This window comes from Glycine max, chromosome 3 (assembly GCF_000004515.6).
Source record: "Glycine max cultivar Williams 82 chromosome 3, Glycine_max_v4.0, whole genome shotgun sequence".
NCBI lineage: Eukaryota > Viridiplantae > Streptophyta > Magnoliopsida > Fabales > Fabaceae > Glycine > Glycine max.
Window position 1 is genome coordinate 20,936,704 of NC_016090.4, and position 27,822 is coordinate 20,964,525.

The following is a 27,822-nucleotide window of genomic DNA, read 5'->3' on the forward strand; positions in this document are numbered from 1 at the left end:
TATGAGCATGTTGAGAAGTTTTGAACTTATCTCGGGTCTTAAATTAAATTTGCACAAGAGTTTTTTTGGGGCTATTGGTGTTGAAGACCATGTCTTAGAGGGATCTGTTACTATTATGAATTGCATGATCACTAAATTTCCTTTTATTTGTGTACCTTGGCATCCCCATTGGAGCTAACCCAAGAAGGGAGGAGACTTGGAAGTCAATTGTTGATAAAGTGAAGAAAAGATTGAGTTCATGGAAGCATAGATCATTGTCTATGGGAGGAAGAGAGAAATTTTAGATTGAAGAACGAAATTTTATTGCTAAAACGAAAAGTCAGAATTGGAATTGCCAAAAACGAAAAAAAGGAGAAAGAGAAGAGAGAGGAGAGGAGGGAGAGAGCCTAAACTAGAACCTTGGTGCTGTTATATAGTTTTTTCAGCCCCAAAGCTTACAAATCTGTTTTAAGTCCAAGCCCATAAATAAAATAAAATAAAATCTAGATAAGGTAAGATAAGATCTAGATGAAATAATATCTAGATGAGATCAAATCTAAATAATATCTAGATAAGATAAAGTTTAGATAAGATAAAATTTTGTAGAATAAAATAGTCTGCCCTCTTCAAGTCCAAGCCCAATTCTGGATTCAAGCCCAATGCTTCATTAATTCTTGAAATTAGATTAAAAACATCAAATTAGTTGAATGGGCCGAAATAATAAAACTGCCTAATTAATTTGACAATTAAGATTAAACAGTACTTAAAATGGTGCAAAAAGGGTTAAGAAATAGGAGAAAATAATGACACATCAAAACCCCCCATACTTAGCCTTTTGCACTCCTGGGCAAAATGAAATAAAGAACAAAATCCAAGGATATCAAAGAGAGACAAACAAAAACATTTACATATTTCTCAATGAACATCAAGGAATGAAAGGAATGGGTAACATCTAACATGAAGAGATCCAAAGAGTCAAGACATTTGTGAAAGTCATCCAAGCAACCCAATCATGGCAAAATAGTTAATTAGCTCAAGAATGAAAAGTGATAAAGCCTCAAAAGATATACACTCTATCTCTCAAGTGTCTAGGCTACTGCTTACTCTCGAAGCACCCATGAAAACAAACACCACATAGACTTGGAAAAATTCTAAAATTGACAAACAACTTGACAAACACATGCACATGAGGATCAAAAGATCTTTAAAGGTTGTAATGGGGACAAGGACAAGGTAGGAAAAAAAATATGGAATAAGTAGCTAAATCCCAAAGGAATAGAGGAGCAATGGGGAATAAGTGGAAATTAAGCACAAGTAGTAAACCCAAACCCTCTAATATCAACAAAATCAACCAAGGCTCCCAAATCAAGACCTCATTTATTCAACTTCACTTCTTTTCTTCTTTTTTTTTTTTTGAACAGTACAAATTTGCAGAACTTGCAGCAATTGAATTTTTTTTTCATTTTTTTTAAATAGTACGAATTTGAAGATTAAAGCAAGAACTAGGCAATATATATATACATCAAGCATGGCCAAAATAAAACATTAAGCATGGCCAAAAATCATATCTTCCAATGAAACATACCCCCCACACTTATTCCCAAAACAATTCCAAAGCTCCAAAATTCCTTAAGGGGTAAGGTGATATCATGGTTTTTCACTTAAGGCTTGTAATGAGCTTCAAAACAAAGAAAGGGGAACATGGGCTCAAAGGGGCTATCAAAGGAATTAATTCAAGGTAAGTCCATTTGGCTAGAAGCTTATAAGAACAAAATTGCCTAAATCATTTCCAAATATGCATGTGAATTAGGAAGCATCAACAAGAATCAAGCCAAAGCTATTGTGCAAGCAATCAATGGGGCAAAACACACCAAAAGATTATGATGATGGATGGCTCAAATTCTCACAAAGGTAAACTTATCACTTTCAAATTGAGCTTTCAAATCTATCATGACATGTAGAGGAAAAACAAGGATTTCAAATCACAAAATATCAAAATACTTTTATTTTTAGAACAATTACCCATTTCCTGAACATATCCTATAATTCAAAGAAAAATATGCAAAGTTGTACATGCAAACAGAATTGACCCAAAATATTAAACTAGAAACCCAACAAAACTAACAAAATTAACAAATTTAACACAACTAACAAAATTAACAAAACTAACAAAACTAGCAAAACCAAAACCAAAGAACACTCCCTCCCATACTTAAACAACACATTGTCCTCAATGTAGCACAAGTAAAAGATTAAAAGCAAATAAACCATCAAATAGAATAGGACAAATGTAATAAAAGTAAAGAAGGAGATAGGAAAAGAAAAACTCCCTAAGTCATGGTGGAAAAGAAGTAAGCTGAAGTAAGGAGATCTGTTGAGCAAGGACAACCCCCAATGTGTAATTGGATGCATCGCACATTAGCTCAAATAGGGCTTTCCAATCAGGTGCCTGAATGATAGGGGTGGTAGTCAGTGCTCTTTTGAGGCAATGAAAGGCCTCTTTGCATTTATCATTAAAGTCAAACTCCACCTCCTTTTGCAACAAGTTGGATAGTGGAAGGGCTACCTTGCTAAAATCTCTTATAAAGCGCCTGTAGAATCCTGCATGACCAAGAAAAGACCGCACCTCTCGCACGCAAGAGGGGTAAGGCAATTGTGAAATAACATAAATTTTTGCAGGACCTACTTCAATGCCCTTATTGGAAATAATGTGGCCTAAAACTATACCTTGCTCAACCATAAAATGACATTTTTCAAAATTTAGAACAAGATTAGTTTCAATGCATCTATTCAAAACCTTTTCCAGACTATCCAAACAAACATCAAAAGAGGATCCATATACAGTGAAATCATCCATAAACACCTCTATGCAATTTTCTAAAAAATCACTAAAAATACTAATCATGCACCGTTGGAAGGTACCAGGGGCATTGCACAGGCCGAAAGGCATCCTCCTATAGGCAAAAGTGCCGAAGGGGTAGGTGAATGTGGTCTTTTCCTGATCCTCAGGATCAATAGTGATTTGCATATAACCAGAAAAATCATCAAGGAAACAGTAGTGAGATTTACCTGCCAGGCGTTCAAGCATCTGGTCAATGAATGGCAGGGCAAAATGGTCCTTTTTGGTAACCTGGTTCAGCCTCCTATAGTCGATGTAGACTCTCCAACTGTTCTGCACCCAAGTAAGAATTAGCTCCTCCTTCTCATTTTTTATGACGGTGAGACCGGTTTTCTTCGGGACTACCTGGACGGGACTCACCCATTGGCTGTCGGAGATAGGATAAATGATGTCAACTTGCAAAAGCTTGGTTACCTCCTTCTTGACTACATCAAGAATTACCGGGTTGAGTCTTCTCTGTGGCTGTCTTACTGGTTTAGCCCCATCCTCTAAATTTATTTGATGCATACATGTGGGTGGGCTAATACCAAGAATGTCCGCCAGGGTCCAGCCTATAGCCTTCTTATGCTTCTTGAGAACTGATAACAGCTTCTCCTCTTGCTTATCAGCTAGGGAGGCAGATATAATTACTGGAAAACTTTTGCTATCATCCAAGTAAACATATTTTAAATTTGATGGTAGAGGCTTCAATTCTGGTGTGGGTAGCTGGATAATGGTAGAAAGAGATGGTTTCTCAGCCTGTACCTCATAAAGAAAGTCAGAGGTATGTGTACTTCCTGAAACATGGTTAGTTCTATCTGACTCTAGAAAATCAATCTCAAGAGGTAAAACATCACCAGACATGTAATCAATATAAATTTCAGATTCACTCTCAGCATCAAATTCAAACATATGATCAAGTACAAATTCAGATTCAATGCATGAAGAGTGACAGGCATGCAGATTAGAATGAAGATCAGTCATGTATTCATCAATAATATGGTCAATTATTTCAACACGAAATATAGAAAAATCTTCAGATGGGTGTTTCATAACATCAAGAATATTAAAATGAACAGTTATATCACCAAACTCCATAGATAGTGTGCCAGCATATACATCTATCTTAGTTCTAGCAGTTTTCATAAAAGGTTTGCCTAGAATGATGGGAACTGATCCTTTAGAAAATCCCTCCTCCATATTCAAAATATAAAAATCAACAGGGAAAATCAGTTCACCAACTCTAACTAGGACATCCTCTATGAAACCAGCAGGATAGGCAACACTTCTATTAGCTAAATGAATTACCACATCAGTTGACTGCAAGGGACCAAGAGATAGAGAATTAAAAATAGACAGAGGCATCACACTAACAGAAGCTCCTAAATCTAGCATGGCATTGTCAAACTTATTGTTTCCTATAATACAAGTATTGTTGAATGTACCTAGATCTTTACATTTTTCAGGGATTTGGGGAATAGATTTACCAATCAATGCAGAGACATTTCTGCCCATACTAATTCTTTCACTTCCTTTAAGCTTCCGCTTATTAGTGCACAACTCCTTCAAGAGTTTAGCATATCTTGGAATTTGCTTTATTGCATCCAGCAGAGGTATGTTTACCTCTATTTTTCTAAATGTTTCCAATATCTCCTTCTCTGTCTCTTCCATTTTTTTGTTGGAAATTGCTCTTGGAGGGAATGGAAGAGGGATATGCTGCTTCTCTTTAGATTCACCTGCATAGAAATTGTTAGGTAACTTACTCTTTAAATTTTTGTCATCATCTTTTTCTGGAGTAGAGTGAAGTTGGGCAGGTTCATTTGCGGATGAGGAAGATGTTGTTGGTTGAGGTCCTTGACACTGCTTTCCCGACCTCAATGTAATGGCACTCACATTTTTGGGATTCTGGACAGATTGAGAAGGTAATTTGTCAGAATTCTAGGACTGTTGTTGATTTAACTGTGTAGCCAATTGTCCCATTTGATTAGTTAAGCTCTGAATGGAGGCTCTAGTCTCTTGTTGAAACTGCATGTTTTGCATAGTCATTTGTCTCACAAGTTCTTCAAGGGAAGGTTGCGGAGGAGCCTCAACTATTTGTTGTTTTTGGGGCTATTCCTGCTGGATTGGTGGAGGAACGTATGGTCTGCTTGGGCCAACAACATTTTGAAAATAAGGTTGTTGTTGTTGCTGTTGTGAAGGATTCAACCATCTAAGGTTGGGATGATTCCTCCACCCGGGATTGTACCTGTTGCTGGAGAGGTCATAATTATTCTATGGTGGCTGATTTTGCTGCTGAGGTTGAGGAGGTCTATTGTAGATGTTTGCAGCATAAGCTTCAAGCTGTTCAATTGCTTCAGATTGTTGCACAGAAGGGCAAAGGTCTGTGTGGTGGTTGGCAGAGGAGCATAAACCACAGAGTCAGGCGACAAGTGCAGATTTTTTATTCATGGCCAATTGGGTTACCAGATTAATCAAGGCATCTAGTTTACCTTCAAGCTTCTTAGTCTCACCTAATGAAGATGAATTCGTGGCTACTTCATGCACTCCTCTAATGACAATAGCATCACTTTTGGCACTAAACTGCTGGGAGTTTGAAGTCATCTTCTCAATTAAATTTCTGGCTTCAGCAGGAGTCATGTCTCCAAGGGCTCCACCAATGGCAGCATCTATCATACTTCTCTCCATGTTACTGAGTCCGTCATAAAAATATTGGAGGAGAAGCTGCTCAGAAATCTGGTGGTGAGGGCAACTAGCACATAGTTTCTTAAATCTCTCCCAGTATTCATATAAGCTTTCTCCACTGAGTTGTCTAATGCCTGAAATATCCTTTCTGATGGTCGTGGTCCTAGAAGCAGGGAAATTTTTTTCTAAGAATACTCTCTTGAGGTCATCCTAGCTCGTGATGGCTCTTGGAGCAAGGTAATATAGTCAGTCCTTTGCCACTCCCTCCAGAGAATGAGGAAAAGCCTTCAGAAATATGTGATCCTCCTGGACATCTGGGGGTTTCATGGTGGAGCAGACAATATGGAATTCTTTCAGATGTTTGTGCGGGTCTTCACCTGCAAAGCCATGAAACTTTGGTAGCAAATGGATCAGTTCAGTTTTAAGAACATATGGGACATCCTCATCGGGGTATTGGATGCTCAAGCTTTCATAGGTGAAATCAGGTGCAGCCATTCCCTTAGAGTCCTCTCACGGGGTGGAGGTTGTGCCATGTTCTCAGAATGTTCAAAATCAGAATGTTCAAAACTATAATGCTCAAAATCACCAAAAATAGAATGCTCAGGATGCTCAAAAGGTACTAAATGATGTCTAACTAATCTATGAAATGTCCTATCTATCTCAGGATCAAAGGGTTGTAAGTCATATGGATTGCCTCTAGTCATACACTATATTCAGCATGCATAACTAGTTGCCATCTTATGTAAGTAACAGTGTCGGTTTGAACTACAGGTACCATTAAATGATATCCAAATGAATTAAAATTTTGTGAGCAACCTTATAAGTTAAGAAAAATAAGAGAATAATACTTGGAAGCTAAAAAATGATAGCACAAAAAATTTCAAACAAAAATTCAAAGTCTAACTATAGAAGCTAAAAATTATAAGTTAAGAAAAATAAGAGAATAATACTTGGAAAATAAAAAACTTTTGACAGAATCACAATTTTTGGAAGAAGGAGACCTCAACCAGCCTACAGCAAGCTTCCACGGCATGGGAAATTTTTTTCTACCCCAAATACATATATAATAATAGCGATTCTGATAACCGGAGCAAAAGTTATGGCTGTTTGAAGTTTTGACAAAAATCAAATTTGCTACTTTTTTGGAACTTTCAAATATGACCAAACTAAGGGTTCCAGCTATTTTTCCCAAAAAATATGGATCAAAAGAAGTGACCACACAAAAATTCAGCCAAAAACAACAACTATAGCTACCAAAACAAAAAATCTCAATTAATTCAGCAAGGGTGGTCTCTAAAATCTGTCGCTAAGGGATTTCCACTACTACCCTGTTTTCCAGTTCACAAAAGTGGTCGCTAAATCCATTGCAAATCACTATTCACAGCAAAACACAAAACTGAAATAGGAGAGGCGCTGAACAGAAAAACTAAAACAGAACACCACACTAAACAAAATAACAAGACTCTAAACACACTTAACGCAACACGAACACAACACTAACACACACTAACACAACACACGAAAGCATAAAACAACTAAACATAAAACATGAATCACTAGCTATTATGAACCTTTGGACATTGCTCCCTAGCAACGGCGCCAAATTTGATCGAGACCGTACCCGAATTAAATAAACATTAAAATGCAGTGACTAGGAAGTGATCCTAGGTCGTTTCCTAACGAACAATGATAAACCAAATGTTCATAATAGATAGTAGGAAAATAGTAACGAATTGGGGGGGTTGTTTGCTTTTGTAAATTAAACAGCGAATAGATGTGAATTAGAAAATATCAGAATTAAAACACGTTGTTTCCCCTTGATTCACAAGCAAGTCTCTTATCCTAGGTTACGAGAGTTTATCCTTATTCAGTTCAACCACTTAATCCAACCCTAAATTAAATTACTAAGCGAAATTTAACATAAGGCATTCATTATGTGATTAAGCAACACATACACCAATTACTCATAAACGATCATTAAGCATGAATGTAAATTAAGCGTAGAGACAATTAATCAAGCACTAAGCATGTATGAATTAATAGCAACAAATGCATAGTAATTAGTGAAGAGGAAAAACTGAGCAGAATTTAACAGTAATAATAGAACCTCAAAGAGAATTGTGCTTGATCCTCAAGAGAAAACAACGTTGGAGACTTAGCCTTCCATTAATCAATAGAGAATGAAATTATAGATTGAAGAACAAAATTTTATTGCTAAAACGAAAAGTCAGAACTGGAATTGCCAAAAATGAAAAAAATGAGAAAGAGAAGAGAGAGGAGAGGAGGGAGAGAGCCTAAACTAGAACCTTGGTGCTGTTATATAGTTTTTTCAGCCCCAAAGCTTACAAATCTGTTTTAAGTCCAAGCCCATAAATAAAATAAAATCAAATCTAGATAAGATAAGATAAGATCTAGATGAAATAGTATCTAGATGAGATCAAATCTAAATAATATCTAGATAAGATAAAGTCTAGATAAGATAAAATTTTGTAGAATAAAATAGTCTGCCCTCTTCAAGTCCAAGCCCAATTCTGGATTCAAGCCCAATGCTTCATTAATTCCTGAAATTAGATTAAAAACATCAAATTAGCTGAATGGGCCCAAATAATAAAATTGCCTAATTAATTTGACAATTAAGATTAATCAATACTTAAAATGGTGCAAAAAGGGTTAAGAAATAGGAGAAAATAATGGCACATCAGCGATCTTCTTCCGATGTCCCTTGGTAGTCAAAAAATTGAGAAATTTTGAAGATCCACCTTAATGGATCATGGCCGTTGAAACGAGGGACGTCAAGCTTGACCGGAGGGCACGAAGGTATGGGAAGCTGTGACTGCGGAGGATGTGCAGAGGCCATGTGAGAAAATCGCTCACACATGGCGTCAACTTTGTTGGCCAACTCAGAGTGTTTCTTGAAGAGAACGAAGATGGCTTCTTCTAGTCTGTCAGTGGTGGTGCAGCGAGTTCCGTGTTCGGCCATGGTAGCAGGTCGGACCAAATGTTATGAGCGAGAGGAAGGAAATGTAACACCTTGGATTCAAGGTCAAGTTACCTCCTGTGCCAACTAAAAGCTACTTGAAATATTTCTTATTTGCACTTTTATTCATGACTGTGTTATCTTCTTCCTCCTTCCTGTTGCTGATGCTATCAGTCCATGCATTCAAAACATCTGGACAGATTGTTACCTTTGGTTTGATGATTATGTGGTCCAACCGGGGTCTGTAGAGCAGCATTTTCTACAACACTAGGGATTTCAATCCACGAAGAAAGTTGGACAAGTGAGAATGATATTTTGGGATCAATAGTGTGGAATATCTGGAAAACTCGAAATCAATGTGTTTTCCAGCAAGGCAATTTTGATAGTTGTAAGTTAGTTCAAGATATTATGTTCTTTTCTTGGCTATGGCTAAAAAATCTGATCTCTGTTGAAGTTGGGACCTTTTCGCAGTGGCAATTGAATTTTAAAACATATCTTAATGAATGGAGATGAAATTTGCTAGGCTCGTAGAAGTGATAATGTTGCAATTTTTTTTGGGATGCCTGGGTGAGTCAGTTGGCTATTACCTATGGTTACACTATATTTACATATGTAATTTTTTTTATCCAAAGTAACCATGGCAAACAAACTAGTATTTTCTCCTTTTATGTAAATGGTTTTGGGTACCCTTTGTGCCCTATTATATATAAATATATCTTTTGCTGAAAAAATAAAAAAGATTTCCTACTACACACTCTAGTTGCATGACACAATACATGGTATTAAGACATGAATTTCAATAAACTAAACTTTGAAGAAAATGCAAGAAAAAATAATGGAAATTTAATTGGCAATATTATAAAATTGTGGAATTAATAAATTGAGTGATAGAGAATTCCCAAGAAAATCGACGCAGAGGGTTTCAAATCAGAGGATAAAACTGTCAAGCTTCAAAAGCTTAAGCTTCTTCCTACCCCTCTCTTTTTCTCATTTCTCCTTCTCCCTCTCCAATAGTTCCTTTTTTCTCGAGTTTGAGGTTTGAGTTCCTACATCTTTAGTGGCTTGTTTCTTCTTTGATTGTTTTGGAGGTAAATAATTGCCTTCTCTAAATTAAAAAGTCTCAAGATTAAAAAATAAACTCTAAATCCTTTGATATGTTATCCTGCTTTTTCTGTTCATGGATTAAAATTATTAAGATTGATTAATTATAGTGTAGAGTCCATTTTTAGAGACTTTCAACAAATTATAAGTAGTTAAATAAATTTACCAACAAACTAATCTCAAGTCTATGTTAGTAAAGACCAAATATTATACATTTTGTGCTTTACTAGTAACCAACTCTTGGCAATCAATATTTATTCATTTGAGTAATAAGGAACTATATTTATTTTAAATAAAATTTCGAGTTTATTTTTTTAAAAAAAAAACATAGGAGATTTGACTCAGTTATGACTTATGAGTTCTTCCTGCTTGAGACACAAATATCTTCCTTTAAGTGGGAGACTAGAAAAAAAAAAGTTATAAAAAATTTGTTCTATCAAGCCCATATATAAAACCTTTTGCATTACCCGGGGCCGTGGCCCATTTTGTTAACCAAACAACAAAAACAGTGCATTACACCTACAAAAATGAAAAAAGAATTGGTATTGACCTCAATCTTGGCTTTTTAAACGGAAAAGGGGATAAATTTTTAAGTTATTTTTTTTATCGGAGGTACGTTTTAAAAAATTATCCAAAAGGAGGTAAGTCGTAACAGGTATTATGACTTCTGAGTTAGAAGTCGTAACACACTTGTTATGACTTCAGTTAATTTTTTTTTACGACTTTGAAGTCGTAAGGAATTTATTTTACGACTTTAAAATTGTAAAACCTTTTTTTTATGAGTCGTAAATCATTTTTTTAAATGGTTTACAACTTTGAAGTCGTAAACCAGTTTTTTTTTATTTAATGTTATTTTTTTTCAAATTTATAATTATTTTACATTTTTTTCTTTTTAAAAAAAATTAAAAAATTATTTAAATGTATAATAAATAATATTAACTTGACTTATTATTAGTATTTTTTATATAATTTTATTTGATATGTTATTAATTTATTTTAATGTTTTATTATTTAAAACATTTTATATATTGTTAATATTTTTTTATTTAAATGTTTTTGTTTATTTAAAATTTAGATAATTTATTTATAAAAATACATAATAAAAATAAAAGGAGATATGAAAAATTTGAAACACTATAATTTAAAAATTGATTATATTTAAATGAAAATTACATATTTGTTAAACTAATAATGAGATGATGTCCCACAACGAGTTCTTTTAAATATGTGTCTCGGTCTCTCATCTTGTTGGGCTAGATTTGCCTATGTTTGATGTCCTCTTAGTCTACGACCTCTATCTCCTCTTGTTCTAGGATGCTTACATGTAATTGTGTTGTTGAGGAACATAATCACCACTGTTGTCATCATCATCATCGTTATTGTTGTAATCATCATCATCCTCCTCCTCATCTTCATGACCCATGTCACACATTTGAGTAGGTAATGATGGACGATAATAAGAAGTCAATGGTGATAGATTATATGCAAATGGTAGAGTGTTGAAAGTGGTGACAAACATTTGTGAGGGGCCATAAAAAAACATTTGAGGTAAAAGGGACTTGAAATAAGTATTGAGGCATATATGATGAGATTCCTACTAGTTGAAAACTTTGTTGATATCCTTGAGATGCGTATCCAGAGAAGCTTGTTGATTGATATTGTGCTTGTGATGGATGATGTTGGGACATAAATCTTGGAACATGCACTGGAGGTACATTTGGTTATGCATATGATTGATGTTGGTGATGACCAGGATAATATTGTGATTCAAATTTACAAAGTTAGAAATAATAAAAAATAATAATATCAAGAATTTTTAAAAATTGTAAAGTAGATTTACAACCTCAGTAGATAGTACTCCTTCACGTAATATATATCGTCTAGTTCGACGTATATACCATTGCATGTATTTTGAATTTTCATGTAAAAGACCTTGGTCCATTTCACCATGAACAATATAATCATTCCAATGATTTCATTTGGCAATCCAGTGACAATGATAGTGAGGCCAAAAAATATTTGTTCTCCCTCTCGATGTCGTGGAGTTGATCTAGGTTTGGTGGGTCATCTGAAATAATTTTTCGTAGCCCAAATTGTCTCATCACCCTGTCTATTGGATGCCATTCCACAATTGCAAAACATGTGAGAGGAACTTTTGCCCGAACAATCATTAATACCTCAACATCATTCATTAATGGCCTTATTTCTAGGGAGTCCACAAGAACTGCAACGCATACATTATTATTATCACACATTTATAATCGAATAGGAAACATGAAAAAATAGTCAAGTCATCAAAATTAAAAAATGAACCTCATTAATATGTAGTCTATCAAATATGATGCGTAGCAATCTCACTGAATTGGTGGGAATATTTGTTTCGATCCTTGGACGAGACCACCTTCGTGCAAGAGGAAATCCGAGTCTTTCTTGTACTTCTTCCATGATAGGTGATCTATCTTTGGGGTAATATATTTAATGTGATCCCACGCCCATGATTGTAGCAACAACAAACATCCACCGATTTCTATTTGGTCTGGCTTCACAGTCCGATCTAGAGCTCAGAAAAGGGACGCTAATACTACTACACCCTAACTGTAATGACTTGCCTCAGTTAAATTCGATAATAAAATAAGATACATAAAATGAACTCTTGCACCTGATGTATCTGGCATCAAACAACAGCCTATGTGCATCATGATATGAGCTCTAGCATGCTGTGCAATGACAACATCTTCAGAATCAATGTGAAGTTGCTGAAAATTTTGCCACAACCAACTTTGGTAAATTATTTTACCCTTTACATACTTATCAGGTGGAGTTTCCCCTAGTAAGGCCTGACAAGCAACACGTACATCACCGGTGATGATATCGGTTACTGACAATCCATCAATCTTCAAGCCCAACTGTAGGGCCACATCCTATAAAGTAATGGTTGTCTCTCAATGTGGAAAATGAAATGTGTGCGTCTCGGTTCTCCAACGTTCAACCAATGAACTAACCAAATGCTGGTTAATATCAACTTTTCCAACATTTATAACATGACCGAAACCAGCTAAGGTGATTAGACTTTTTACTCAATTATTTATTCGATTCAAGTGGGTAAAAGCCCAAACAGAATTATACCTCAGAAGAATCAATCTCTCTTGGCCTTCCCACACTTGATTTGAAATATGGTTGTCTTGTAAGTGCAACAAAGAGAAATCAACTGGTTTGGGTTGTGCATGTGTCATTGGTAAATGGATAGAAGGATGAAAATAAGGATAGAAAAGAATGAAAGGAGGGTGGTGTAAGGTAATGGTTGACACAATGTTTTTTTGCCAAAGTATAACCTTCTGATATGTTAACTTGTATAATATTGATGCATTCTTGCTGGAGTCCAATATACACAACTTAAAGCATGTTTGAGTGGTTCGTGATTCAAGTTATTATTGAGTAGCATTATTGCTGGCAACATAAGTTATTATTGACTACCTTTATTTTTGGCAAGATTCCATGGTATGATACATCATTTCATGTAAGAGACCATATAAGCATGCTTCATGAGATACCTTCACGAGATAGGAACTGTGAGTGGCAAGATTCAATGGTCTCATACATCATTTCATGTACCTGTAAGCATGCTTCATGATATACCAGTTGTGAGTAGCATGTGCATGCTTCTTACACACCACTTTACTTTTATATTATTCATGCATGTGCAACCTTCACGATGCAATTTATTGAAGCATACAATGCTTGTTTTCAACATCCTTTTCTGAAGTTACCATGTGCAAACATTAAAACACTGCATGTTCTTATACTTTTTCAGTCCTAGCTTTTTCATTGCTAGCTTCACGACAATCATAAATGGAAGCCATGTGGTAGCTTCACGAGATTAAAACATTGTTGTTTTCTGCTTTTTCATTGTTGCACACTGACTGAACAACACATTGCATTAAACAAGCTCCATGTAAAACCAAAATGGTGTAGTTTTCAGCTGCATTTTGCAGCACTTTAACTGCATGCTAATCCCTACACTAAACGCAAAAATATCATTGCATTATGCAATGAAAACAACCAAAAACAGAAGACCAAGTAGTTGCAGATTCACGAGCAAAGAAGTCGAGAAGAAACAAATGACTTTGAAGTCGTGCTCCTTCCTATGACTTCACTGTTGGGGATTGAAGCATGAATGAATGGATGGTGCAGATTGAAGCATGAAAGAATGGTGATTTATTGAAGTCGTGAAAGATCACACGACTTCAATATTCATGGAAATTATTTTATATATATCCATATATTGATTACATGTTATTGGTGTATATGCGTTCTTATAATTATGTTTTACTAATTAGTGTTTAGTTATTATTAATTTAGGGTTTAGCTAAATAAATTATTATACATGTTAAATTAATTTTTTTGGTTAAATATTTTATGTTTTACTAATTAGTGTTTAGTTATTATTAATTTAGGGTTTAGTTAGATAGATTATTATACATGTTAAATTAATTTTATTTAGTTATTATTTTATGTTTTAGTATATTAGTGTTTAGTTATTATTAATTTAGGGTTTAGTTAGATAAATTATTATACATGTTAAATTAATTTTATTTAGTTATTATTTTATGTTTTACTAATTAGTGTTTAGTTATTATTAATTTAGGGTTTAGCTAAATAAATTATTATACATGTTAAATTAATTTTTTTGGTTAAATATTTTATGTTTTACTAATTAGTGTTTAGTTATTATTAATTTAGGGTTTAGTTAGATAGATTATTATACATGTTAAATTAATTTTGTTTAGTTATTATTTTATGTTTTAGTATATTAGTGTTTAGTTATTATTAATTTAGGGTTTAGTTACATAAATTAATTTTTAAAATATTAAATTAGTTAAAGAATTCATTATTTTATGGTACCTATTATTATTTTTATTGATGGTGGATGCAATACTTAGCATTAAATGTTCTGAAATACTGTTCACTTGGGTGTAACTTATAAAAGGAGGGTTCATTAACACTTATAATTCACATTTACACAATCTTGCATTTGTTGCATCTAAACAACTAGTTGGTTTTCTGATTTTTACGTGTTACTTATAGTGTTATTGGTATAATTTTTTGAGCGTTACATACACAAAATTAAAACTTTTTCTTCACTTTCGTATTTATTTAACAGTTTTTTTTAAAAAAATTTACGTTACATACACAAAATTGATTCCATTTCACTAGTAAATTACTTTTTTTTACATATGGTTAGTGAAGAACCCATAATAAGAGATAATATTAACGACTTTAGTGATGACGAGCAACAACATGATTTTCATGAACATGGTGAACCAAGCAATCAAAGTGAGTCATCTTCATATTTTGAAACTATTAGTAGCCAACTTTCAGAAAATCAAGAGTACTCAAATCCTCATCAAAGGAGAAGGAGTGCTAGTACAAATAACCTTTACGAAGGGTTGACATTTGAATCAAAACAACAGATGTGAATGCCATTAAACAATTTCATTTTATGCATTCATTTAATTTTGATGTGGTCAAGAACAAGAGTGACAAGTACATTGTCATGTGTAGTCAATATGGTAATGGATGTTATTGGAGGGCGAGAGTATCGTTAAGCAAAATACGAAAGAGGTGGGAGTTGAAGAAATTAAACGATATTCACACCTGCACAAATTCTTTCATATCACAAGATCATGTAAGGTTAGACTCTTCTGTAATTGCCCATAATATTGTTCATTTAGTGAAAACAAATTCGGGTATCGAAATCAAAACCTTGATTGCAGACATGCATCAACAATTTGGTTACACTGTTTCATACAAAAAAAACATGGACAACTAAACAAAAAGCCCTTGAAATGGCATATGAAAGTTGCGAACAATCATACAATTACCTGCCTGTAAGGTTGTCAACTGCTCAACATTTTGTATCAAGTACCATACTAAAATACAAAACTTCATCTTCAATGGAGGACGATGACGATGACCCTCCTAGGGTGATTCTTAATCATGTATTTTGGGCGTTTAACCCATGCATTGAAGGATTCAAATATTGCAAGTCACTTGTGCAAGTAGATGGGACATTTTTAACTGGCAAATATCGTGGTACTTTGTTGACTACCATTGGACAAGATGGAAGTAGGAACAATTTTCCACTTGCTTTTGAAATTATTGAGAGCGAGATTAAAGAAGCTTGGATGTGATTATTGCATTATTTACTAAGATATGTTACACCGTAACCAAATTTGTGTATTATATCAGACAGGGGAACCGGTTTGCTAGCCGCTTTACAATCGGAATGCATTGGGTGGAATGGACCAGATGATTCGTTTGTGTATTGCATTCGTCACATTGCATCAAATTTCAACAAACAGTTTAAAAATGTTGACTTAAAAAACAAGTCATCAATATGGGTATGTTTCTTCCTATTTCATGCATCATATTCTTGATTTATTACATTTTCGCTATATTTATTACTCATTGTTTTATCTTTTGGCATAGGATATGAGATGAGGAAACCACGATTTCAGGCAAAGTTGCTTGCAATGCAAGCAGACTTTCCACAAGTAGCAGATTGGTTGGATCAAATTCCTAAGAGTAAATGGACTCAGGCCTACGATGAAGGAAAACAGTATGGTCATATGACTACTAACCTTAAGAAATGTTCATTATGTAGAAGTGAATGACATAATCATACTAACTATCCATACAAATAAGTACATGACTAATATAACTTGTACTTTTTATGTTTTTCTTTCATTTGTATTGTGTGTTTTATATTAATGTATTAATTATTTTTTTAAAAATTTTATTATGTATTTTTATTAATAGATTATCTAAATTTTAAATAAACAAAAACATTTAAATAAAAATATATAACATGTTTCAAATAATAAAACATTAAAATAAATTAATAACATATCAAAAAAAATCATAAAAAGTATACTAATAATAAGTCAAGTTAATATTATTTATTATCCATTTAAATAATTTAAAAAAAATTAAAAAAAAATGTAAAAAAATTAACTTAAACATTAAATAAAAAAATTGGTTTACGACTTTAAAGTCGTAAACCATAAAAAAAATGATTTTATGACTTTAAAGTCATAAAATCAAAAAACAAAAAAAAAATCCTACCACTTCAAAATCGTAAAAAAAAAAATTAACTGAAATCGTTAATAATTTTATGACTTCAGTTAAAAAATTAGAAGTAATAACAAGTGTTACGACTTCTAAACCAAAAATTGTAACATCTGTTAGGACATATATCCCGGATAATTTTTTAAAACATACCCTCAAAAAATAACATAAAAATTTATTCCATTTTGATAATAAGGCCCCTCAATCATATTGTTACTGCCTCCTACAATAATGAAAAAAGAATTTTTTATCCTTCCCTCTTCCTCTCACCTCTTCTCTCCCAACCCATTAACTCCACAGCAACCATCATCACCGCTGTCCAACTCTGTTTTGATATTCAATAAAATGAAATTGTATTTCCGTTTGATATGTGAGGTGAAAAAAAAATATATATATATATATATATATATATATATATATATATATATATAAAACGAAAACATGATTCAATCATATAATATGCAACAAAATTATATGTTTATTGTGCAATTTTTTTCACACCTTCACTCATACAAGAAGTATGGTTCTGCTGTACAATGTGGGGAATGATAGTTTTGAAAAATTAAAAATAGAGGTGAGACTAATAGCAATTCTGTTGGGGTCAATAAGAACCCCAAAAGAAAAAAAAAAAAGAAAAAAAGAAAACAAAAAGTGGGCAGCAGTTTTTAACACTGGTTACACAGTATCAAATTAGTAGTTGTTAATATTTCATGTTTCTAGACTTAACATTCTAATCATGAATTTATTTTTATTCGATTATATAATTCATTTAATTATAATATTAAAAAATAATTTGTATTCGAAACTATATTCTTCAACGGAGCCATCTAAATTATGCTGGACTTACGGACATGAATTATCACAAAAAACAAATCCAAACGATAGATAGAGGGCTGATTATTGAACATCATAACATAATTATACAATTTACTCTAGCAAATATAGACCTGCAGTTTCTGCTTTGTGCAGAGAAGCTGTTAAATAGAAGGACAAAAAAAGAAATAAACGATGCATACCACACGGTTTGCGCAAGTTCTAATGCGTCTCCAAATACATGAGATTTGAATAGATTAATTATGCATAAATTAATAGTAGTAGTAGTAGTAAATCATTAGCAGAAGTCATAGGAACATCTTTTACGTGGGAATGCTGTCTTGGACTCAACTAGTTACTACTTTTATTTTTGAGGCATTATTCCTTCAATTCATCTTCAATGTTGCATCACTTCGACGAGAAGGGGATGGCCCTGATCACTATCTGATGGTACAAAGCTGCAAGTGCTGCCCCAATGAAAGGCCCAACCCAAAATATCCACTGCAGCACAATAATATAATTTGGGAAATTTTAACTTTATTTTTCGCTTAGCAATAGCCAATTAATTAGTATATTCTGTCCTACCAGAGCTTACTAACAAAAAAATAAATAAAAAAAAATCAAAGATTTAATTATTTTATTTTTATATCTGTGTATATATTTAGAAGTTCTACATATACACTTTTTGACTGATTTTAGTTATTGTACGTATATTTTTTAATGTGTTTTAGTTTTTATAATTTTGGATAACAATAACAAATAAATTTTTTTTTAGACTAAAATGAATTAAAAAGTATATGTGTAGAAATTAAAATAAGTAGTTTTTAAATTTAGGAACTAAAATGTAAAGATTGTGTAAGTATAAGAATCAAATGATTAAACTAAAATTAAAATTAATAACAAAACAATTTATGTAAAATATTTAGAAGATTTATCACTAAATTTTTTGACCCGGAATTAATAAAAAGAAAACAATGTTCTATCATTAAATTTTCACTAATTTATTGAGTTATAGTGTTGGCTATAGATAAAACTGGCTTATTATACAAGCCACAGTAGAAGAAAAAAGAGAGTAAAGGAAGATAAAAATCTAAACAAAATTAAGGATGAAGAAGACTCACATGGTCATCCCAAGCTTGGTCCTTGTTGAAGATAATGGCTGCACCTAGACTTCTAGCAGGGTTGATACCAGTCCCTGTAACAGGAATTGTAGCCAAATGCACTAGAAACACAGCAAAACCAATAGGCAGTGGTGCCAAAATCTGATCCATTCAAATTTTTATAATTAGACATATTGTCATAACACAAATTATACCTTTGTAAAATACTGATATAAAATGGTGAAAGCTAGTGACACTTTCTTTCTGATATTGATTGATTGAAATTTATTAAAAATCATCAATTTTAATTTCATCTAATCTTAGAAAGAGTATTAAAAAGAAAGTGGCACTAGCATTTGTGTTAGGAAAAGTTTTTACTCACTGGAACATGGGAGTCTCTAGCATTTCTTTTGGCATCAGTGGCAGAGAAGACAGTGTAAACAAGCACAAATGTGCCAACAATCTCTGCTCCAAGGCCAGCACTATTGGTGTACCCTTTAGCGATTGTGTTGGCACCACCACCAAGCCTCTCATAGAGGTGTGGCTCGAACCCCTTAACTACACCAGCACCACATATAGCTCCCAAGCACTGCATGATTATGTAAAAAATTGCCCTTGTCAGAGAGAGCTTGCGTGCCAAGAACAGCCCAAACGTCACTGCTGGGTTAATATGACCCCCTGCATTAGAAAATTTACACAAGCTACATTAGGCAAAAAAAAAAAAATAATTAAGGAGATTACTTCATTAACTATATATTTTTTTTTTCATGCAATTTTGTAATTTGTCTTGTAAAAAGAAGGAGGACATGAGAGAAAGTTGTGAAGAGATCTCATAATAAATAATATTCTTAAATTTTTAATCTTTAATCGAGTCAAATAGTATCATCTTTGTGTGATTTAAGTAACCAAACACATTTAGTATAAGGCTGTACTGCTGTTAATTGATTTCTTGAGTGTCTCCTATAAACTAGAATTTTTTTCACTACTTTATAATGTGAAAATTTCACATAACTTCATATATATGAGAGAGAGAAACTCTCACGACAACTCTCGTTAAGTCCTATGGCTATTTCATTGAACACTTGAATACGAATTTGAATACAATATCTTCTATCTGATTTGGTTCCTCTGTACTGGGCAGAATCCAATTTTCAGAATAAAATAAATAGCCTTTGTTATTTTTTTTTACAAGAAAATCAATTGTCATATTTATCTTATAATGTCAACCATTATCTTAACTATCAACATTAACTTTTTTAAAAAAAAATATCATTTTAGTCTTTATAATTTAATATTTTTTATTTTCATATTTGTAAAAAAATTATTTTTAATTTTTATAAATTATATTTATTTTATTTTTAAGTCCTTAAAATATTATATATAATACTTCAAACATTGAAAAAGTATTATTTAAAACTAATATGAAAAAAACAAATAAATATAATTTATAAGGATTAAAATAAAAAAATAATTTTTATACAGACAAAAATAAAAAAATTAAATTATAAAGACTGAAAAGGTATTTAAAAACTTTTTTTAGAAGAATCAACAATATTACTTACTTAAAAAAAGCCTAATTCTATCCTTTCTTTTTAAACAAAAAAAAAACATGAATTTTTGTTTAGGATGGTAAATATATATATTATAAAATACTAAAATGATTAACAGGAAGATGTTATATGCAAAAAAAAAAAAAAAAAAAAAAACTAGTATGTGAATTTTACCTGAGATTCCAGCAGTGGAATAAACAAGAGCAAAGATCATTCCCCCAAAAGCCCAAGCAATGCCTTGGATACCCACAGTGGAACACTTGCTCTTAGATTTGAACACACCCATCACAGTCAGCACTGTGATGTAGAGGAACAAGAAAGTGGCCACAAACTCTGCTATGCCAGCCCTATAGAAAGACCACGATGACAACTCTCCCGGTTCGAAGAGAGGCGCCGACGGTGGCTCTCTGTAGTCTTTAGCCTGAGCAGCGGTCCCTATTGGCTGCCTCTCTCCGTACCTGTTGGCTCCAACTCTTACGTCCTCTTCTTTTCCCTCCATATTTTTCAGTACAAGTTTAGAATATCTCGAAACGGTGACCCTAACAAAATAACGTAATTAAGTCCGGAGTGTATCCTTGAGGCCTTTTAGAAAGAGGGGTTGGGTGAGTTAATGTGGGGGGAAAATATGGGATTTCTAGTCAATGGATTATGCAATGAAATCACGAGAGTGGTGGAGTGTGTGGAAGGTATTTGTAGCGTAAGGTTGGGGACATAGGTTGGGGGTTTTTTTCTTAAAGGGGAGTAATGGTGTGGTGACTTCTAATAAGGAAAATCGAAAAAGCGAGTATGATGAAACTGTGCATTATGGGGACAATCCACCGCCCAAGGACAATAGGGGGACCTTGAGAAATTCGTTTTTCTTGCCGTCGCTATGGGAAAGTGTACCTTTTCATTTTCAACTTTTGAGAGCATCACTTTTTCTAACGGAACAAAAAGATTGATTATCCATCAAAATACGTGAATGAACTCACATAAATTATTTCAGTTTATTCAGAAATCTTACATATCATATAAGTTTAGAATATGTAATCATGTCTGAAGAAAACACCATTCCCTCCCATTAGAGGGAGGCTTACCAATTCTGTCTCTAACATATAATTTTTAAAGCATTTGTTTATTAAATAAAACAGTTAAAATTTGTTAAATATTACAAGAGGACTCATTAAATAAGAAATAAAATTCACAAATTTTGTAATTTTTTTTAATAAGTTTCCGTTAATAATAAAAATATGTTGTTGGCTTTTCTCTTCCTCTTGAAAAATATTTGAACCTCACAAGAATTCTCGTTTCACAAGATGCAATTGAATATTTTTCTGAAAAATTACTTTTATTGTTTTGAATAAAGTCTTTTCTAAAAGTTTTGGAGTGTGTAAATGTGTGTTTAAGTTCTTCAACAAAAAACGAATCAAGAAAATGAATTTCTAATTATCTCCAGAAGTTATTCCGAGTAACTTTTTAAGATAAAAAATTGTAATATAATTATCTTTTAAAATAAAAATACTTCTAGCAGTATAAAGATTCTTTTCTTTGTTGATCTCTACCCCCGCGTACAAATTTGCCACTTTTGAAGACGAGTTTGAAAGTCTGCATCATGGAGGCAAACTCCTTTTAACAACTCTGTAATTATGAGGAAGTTGATTTTAGTGTTTATTATTGGATCAAGTGACCTCAGAATAATTAAGAAGGGATTGAATTAATTATTAATGTACATTGACTAATTAAAATTTATCCTTCTTAATGTTACTAAATTCAATTAGACTTTTATTATTAAGTTAAGAAAGTAAAGAATAGAAAAAGAAATTTAACCAAAAATAAAAACGATAATTAAAGTGCACAACGGAAATTAAAGAGCGTAGGAAAGAAGAAGACAAACACAAAAATTTTTTACTGATCGGCAACAACCTGTGCTTATATCCAGTCCCCAAACAACCTGCGATCATTGAGATTTCTTTTAACCTTGTAAAAACCTTTATAAGTAAAGATCCATAAGGGATGTACCTTCCCTTGTTCTCTTTGAACAACCAAGTGGATGTACCCTCCATTTGAACTGATCAACAAGAGATGTACCCTCTCTTGTTCTCAGTTACAACAACCCAAGTAGATGTACCCTCTACTTGTACCACAAAGGATATACCCTCCAATGTGGTAAGACAAAGTTCTCAGGCGTTTAGTCCTTTGAAACTTTGTAAAGGGGAAACAAAAGATATCTCAGGCAGTTAGTCCTTCGAAATCTTTTGTTTAAGGAAAAGTGAAGAATCAAAAGAATTCTCAGACTGTCTTCTTGAATTCTTTGAAAAGGGAGAAGGGAGACACAAAAGAATTCAAGCGGTTAGTCCTTTGTTCTTTTGGAAAAGGGAGAAGAGAGACACAAAAAGAATTCAGACGATTAGTCCTTGTTGAATTCTTTTTGGCAAAGGGAGAAGAGAATAAAAAGATATAGCACACTGTTATTTTCTGTGAAAGAACAAGGTTTGAAAACCAGAAAACTTAGAAAACTTTTGGCAAAGGAAGAAGAAGAAAGATAAGTAGCAAATGTTTCAAGATTTCTCAAAAGTTGTTCAAGAAATTCTAAAAAGTTGTTCTAAAAGTTATAAAAAGTACTTAAAATGCAAGTCAAGGTCTTACTTTTATAGACTCTTCATGTCTGGTGAAGAAAATCATTGGAAGAGTTACATCTCTTGATTTTTATTCAAAACTTGTCACTGGTAATTGATTACCAAAACCATGTAATCAATTACACAAAACATTTTATGAAAAGATGTGACTCTTCACAATTGAATTTGAATTTCAACATTCAGATACACTGGTAATCGGTTACCAATATATTGTAATCGATTACACCATTTACGAATCAATTGGAACGTTGCAAATTTAGTTAAAAACTTTTGAAATCAAACTTTGCCACTAGTAATCGATTACAAGAAACTGGTAATCGATTACCAGAGAGTAAAAACTCTGGTAACTTAGAAAATTTTGAGAAAATCTTTTCTTATAAAACAAAATTGTGCTATATTTGGTTTTTAAAAAATTCTTTTCAATACTTCCCTTGTGAAATCATCTTCTCTTGAATCTTGATTCTTCTTGATGTCATTTCTTGAATCTTGAAATTAATCTTGATTTAATCTGGATCTTGAACTTGTTGACTCAATCTTGAAATCATTCTCTTAGACTTTTTGTCATCATCAAAACTACTTGAATCAACTTGATTCATCATCATGAAGCTTGCTTCTACATTTATTAGAAGTTACTTTTAATTTAAAAAATTATATATTCATCCTAAGAAAGGTTTCTGCTTATGTGTGTGTTGAAAGATTTAAAGAATAAGGGATTTAACTCAATTGAATAAGGTATGTGAATTATTATAAATTTTGTTATATTATTTTTATTTCTAATTGATAAAAAAAATAGGTTAAAAAAAGACTGAAAAGAGAAAGGTTTGACCAAAGATTTGCTGAAAAATTCACTTTTCAAACCACTGTTTTTAAGTTAGAAGGTACAACTAACATCAAATAATTGTAATTTGGGGGAGGGATTGTAGGGAGGTTCTTACTCTACAAAAATTAATAGAAATTATTAAATGTTATAAATATAACAACCTATAACAACAAGGGTTTGTTTGGTAACGTAAAAATATTGGGGGAGAGAAAGGAAGACCTAAAAATAGTGTTAAGATTAAAAATCTCGATCGTTTGGCAATGTTGAAAATAGGAGGAGGAAGAGAAATTAAAAAGAGGATCCAAGTCTCACACTTGTTCATTTCTTACCAAAATAATGGGAAAATGAATACTAGAAAGTGTTGTGTTTGATATTTAGCCGAGTTACTTTTGTCAAAGCTCAAAACTTCAGAAAGATAATGTAAATATGCAGTATTTACAGGGATTTAATCCCACCAGTAACAACTAAAATGTACAAAATCGATCATATTATTGATTATCATTGCAACATAATTAATTATGTTGCTTGATTTTATTGAGGTTTAAATATATTCTTTGAATTGATCTAAATGTTAATACTAAATCATGGATCAATTATCCTAAAGTTGTTTCAACTAAATTATAGGTCTGAAATTTAAGTTATGAGAACAACAAACATTATTATCCATGATAACTGCATCTAATTAGATCATAATTATCTTTCATAAAAGATGAATGCGTAAAATATGTTCCCACTAGGATAAACATACTCTCTGAGAACTAATTGTGTTTGTAAAATAATATAATTTTACAATAAACTAAACAATTTAGTTTTAATCAATAGATTGGAAAAAGGTGATTTAATTACTCGCAGGAAATAAAATTCAAAGAGCAATCCGTTTACAAATTAAGAGTTAACAAATAGAAAAATTTAGGGTTATGATTGTAATCATGCAATGTAATTTCCCAATTTTTTATTTGAATTGATTTTTTAATTATTTTGCAATTGCCAAACTTATCTTAAAATAGTCATCGGGTTCTGATCAAACGCTATTAACCGTCTTTTCCCTAATTTAATCCCTATTTGGTCAATTGGGAAAAGCATAAACATAGAGAAAGATTAAAGATTAGTAATATAGTTTGAAATTCACGAAATACATTTGGTCCTTCGTTATTTCATGACCACGATTGTTCTACAATTCCGCCAATTATAAGAAGATGGTCACTTAGCTTACAAATTAATAGTTGACTAAAATATTAGAGTGATCAATTATAAAACAATTAAAATTAGTAGAACAGATCAATTGACTAAATAGTACGAAATTCAATTAAAATAAAAAAAATTGAGATTTACAAGCACAATTACATCATAGCCCTTGAAAGTTGAAAGAGAAAAATTAGCCAACCATAAGCATAGGAAGGCAAATTATCAACACCATAAACATGAAGAATCAAAAAGACTAAGAAATTTTACAATTCCAAACTCCCGTGGTGTTCTTCGTTCTTTTCTAACCTCTAGAATAAAAAAGACTAAGAACTCTAGAGTTGCTCTCTCACTTTAAGTATTATAATTTTGAACAGAGTAAATGAGGCATAATTTCCCCATCCCATTTCTATTTATAGAATGCACCAAACATGTGTATCAGACTGGCGGAAGGGAGCACGACCATTGTAGGATGTTTCAGCGTTGTCTCCAAATTCTTGAAAGAGCATGGTCGTGTTGTTCAAGGATTCCCTTTTCTAGCTTGAAAGAGCATGGTCGTGTTGTCCAATCAAAGTCACTAAACTTTTTTAAAAAAACTTTTCCCTAAAATCTCATTTAATAAATAAAAATAATGAGATTTAAATTTTTGTTTAGAAATTAAAACTAAATTTTTAAAAATGTTTAAGAATCTTTATCAGTCAAATTTTTGTTCAAAGACTAGAAATTTAAATAAAAAAATTTGAACAGTCAATCTTTTATTCAAGAACCAAAAATTGAATTTTAAAAACTAAATATTTAGTTAACCTTTTGTTATTTAATCAACATTAAACTTTTTTCAGTTCATATTCTAACTAACTTATGTTAAATAAGTAATTACATTTATTTAGAAAAAAAACATATCGTGACAAAACTAAAAAGAATATATCTTAAACATTGAAATTCTAAGATCTTAACCCAGTGGTAGAATGTTTGAGTAGTTTATATATAATTTTAGATTGTGAAGAAATTTTTTAACACCTAAGCCTTCTTATATAAATAGATAGATAAATCAATAATAGTTGATATGAGTAGAAGTGACTTATGTTCCTTAATTAAATTATCTAAAATTTAAATTTTGATTTATAATTAAATATGAAATAAATCATCCATATTTATCTTTCATTTTACTTTTAATTTAACAATTGTATTAAGTAACTCATTTTTAACTGTTAAATTAAAAGAATATGAAAGATAAGATTCTGGGTGAACTGAAGACTAATAATCTTACAGCTAGATATTCTTGAAGTGACTTAGTTGTCTCTCCTTTTTATATATAATATATAATATACAAAAATAATAATACTTGCTTAGTATAATATATGTTTCGATCAGTTAGAAATTCATATAAAAATAAGGACCAACTGCTGTCATTAGTTTTATATCAATTATGAAAACAAAACTTCCCCCATTATTAGTAGAAACAAGACTTTCCCCATGTGAGAGGATTAGTTAATTTCTTCTCTTGAATGGGTGTAGGTAGCCATTGAACTTATTGTAACGGTTTTGGTTTGGTGAAACAGTAGAGAGTCGGCACCGTAAAGGCAAGCTTCTTTTAACGAAAAAGCAAGCAACTTTAATGAACATGATGATGAAGCAAAAGTGCACCAAAAAAAAAAAAAGTGACGCAGTAAAAATAATTCTAAAATTTTAGGTAGCATCATCTTAACATTCTTTTCGTATTAAATGAAAAAAATGAAGAAATTATTAATCCCATAGTGATTGTTAATAATTGAAATTAAATTATGACCTCATACAAACTTTATCTCTAATCTTAGAGGTTGGAATCTTTGAAGTTGCTATTGTGGGGAGAGTTTAATCTAATCTCTCCCTTCTAATTAATTTTACAACCTATGGCTATGTTTGAATTTGTCGAAAGTGATGGAATGGAGCACGATAAATTGAAATTCTTTTATGTTATTATGCTTTTCAGCTAATTAAAAAAAAGAAAAGAATTTAGCAGACATATGTTACCAAACACATGGTCATAATTATTTAAATTCATTAAATTAGAATGAAATGATACATAATAGATTGGATTCCATTTCATTTTGTCCAATATTTATAATATATCATTCTTACTATTGATTTTGGCAGAACTTTGTTACGAAGATGTTTCTCCTTGTGTTCCTCCCAATACGGTGGTGGGGTGTACCTGCGAAGACACTTCGACACTTAAGTTAGAGGTATAGAGATATGTAAATATCAATATGTGTGTTGAAATAAGAATGAATTACCTGAACCATGGTGATCCCCCTTTATAGAGATGAGATTGAATTATCTAATCTTAATCTCCCTTCTAAGATAATGTAAATAGAGAAATATATGATTTTATCTTATATTTCCTCTAATAATAGATTATATATGATTTAAGGGATATCTCTACCTTTTTGGTAGATAATGTAAATAGGAAAGTATATGATTTTATCGTATATTTCCTCTAATAATATATAATATCTATTTTTAGGGGATATCTCTATCTTTCTAATAAAAGATAGAGTTTCTCTCTTACCTTAATTATATCTATCATATTCTCTATATTTCATGTAGGTTACTCAGTGGTCCACCTAGTATAGAGGCTTGTTGAGTCTGAATAGTACACATGCCCCCCAAGCTCTAAAGTTGGTTGTAGGAGCTTTGAAAAATCTTCTGAGTCATTTGCTCTGACATTGCTATCAATCAATCGAGTTCGAGTAGCACTCATACTAGTCTAACAATAGTCAAGTCTGAGAGGGATTTTGATTTCCTCTTTAACCAAGTATTACCTTAATATTAAAGGGAAATAGACGAGGTAGTTGTCTTTAGTCGAATCCATTCAGTTGAATATTCGAAGAGACATCTTGTCAATTGTTACTCTGTTCAGACGCATTAAATGTTGTCATATGTTTTCTAGGAAATTGTGATGATTATGTCTTTCTTTGTCGAGATGTTTCTAGGATATTCCAGGGTCACGTCCATCCA

General features: G+C 32.1%; 2 protein-coding genes and 1 non-coding gene across 3 annotated transcripts; 2 read left to right on the plus strand and 1 right to left on the minus strand.

The window, feature by feature from the left end:
• Positions 1-5,588: 5,588 nt before the first annotated feature.
• LOC113001334 (small nucleolar RNA R71) lies at positions 5,589-5,695 on the plus strand. The gene has a single exon (XR_003266651.1). It is a non-coding gene; the product is annotated as a small nucleolar RNA R71 (small nucleolar RNA).
• A 9,768-nt stretch (positions 5,696-15,463) lies between these two features.
• On the plus strand, positions 15,464-15,808 carry LOC102667337 (uncharacterized). The gene has a single exon (XM_006577463.1). The coding sequence runs from the start codon at positions 15,464-15,466 to the stop codon at positions 15,806-15,808; it is 345 nt and encodes a 114-aa protein (XP_006577526.1).
• A 1,812-nt stretch (positions 15,809-17,620) lies between these two features.
• On the minus strand, positions 17,621-20,941 carry PIP1-1 (aquaporin PIP1-1). Its single transcript, NM_001289334.2, has 4 exons — positions 20,383-20,941; positions 19,041-19,336; positions 18,680-18,820; positions 17,621-18,059 (listed from the first exon to the last, which is right to left on the minus strand). The coding sequence occupies exons 1-4, from the start codon at positions 20,705-20,707 to the stop codon at positions 17,967-17,969; spliced, it is 855 nt and encodes a 284-aa protein (NP_001276263.2). The 5' UTR covers positions 20,708-20,941; the 3' UTR covers positions 17,621-17,966.
• Positions 20,942-27,822: the final 6,881 nt, after the last annotated feature.

What these genes read in the sequence shown, in the direction of transcription:
- LOC102667337 (XM_006577463.1), top strand. Translation starts at nt 15,464, where the DNA reads ATGGCATATGAAAGTTGCGAACAATCATACAATTACCTGCCTGTAAGG.
- PIP1-1 (NM_001289334.2), bottom strand. Translation starts at nt 20,707, where the DNA reads ATGGAGGGAAAAGAAGAGGACGTAAGAGTTGGAGCCAACAGGTACGGA. An exon ending in TTCCACTGCTGGAATCTCAG is followed by an intron (nt 19,337 to 20,382) that starts GTAAAATTCACA and finishes TTTCTAATGCAG; the next exon opens with GGGGTCATATTAACCCAGCA. An exon ending in CTAGAGACTCCCATGTTCCA is followed by an intron (nt 18,821 to 19,040) that starts GTGAGTAAAAAC and finishes TGAATGGATCAG; the next exon opens with ATTTTGGCACCACTGCCTAT.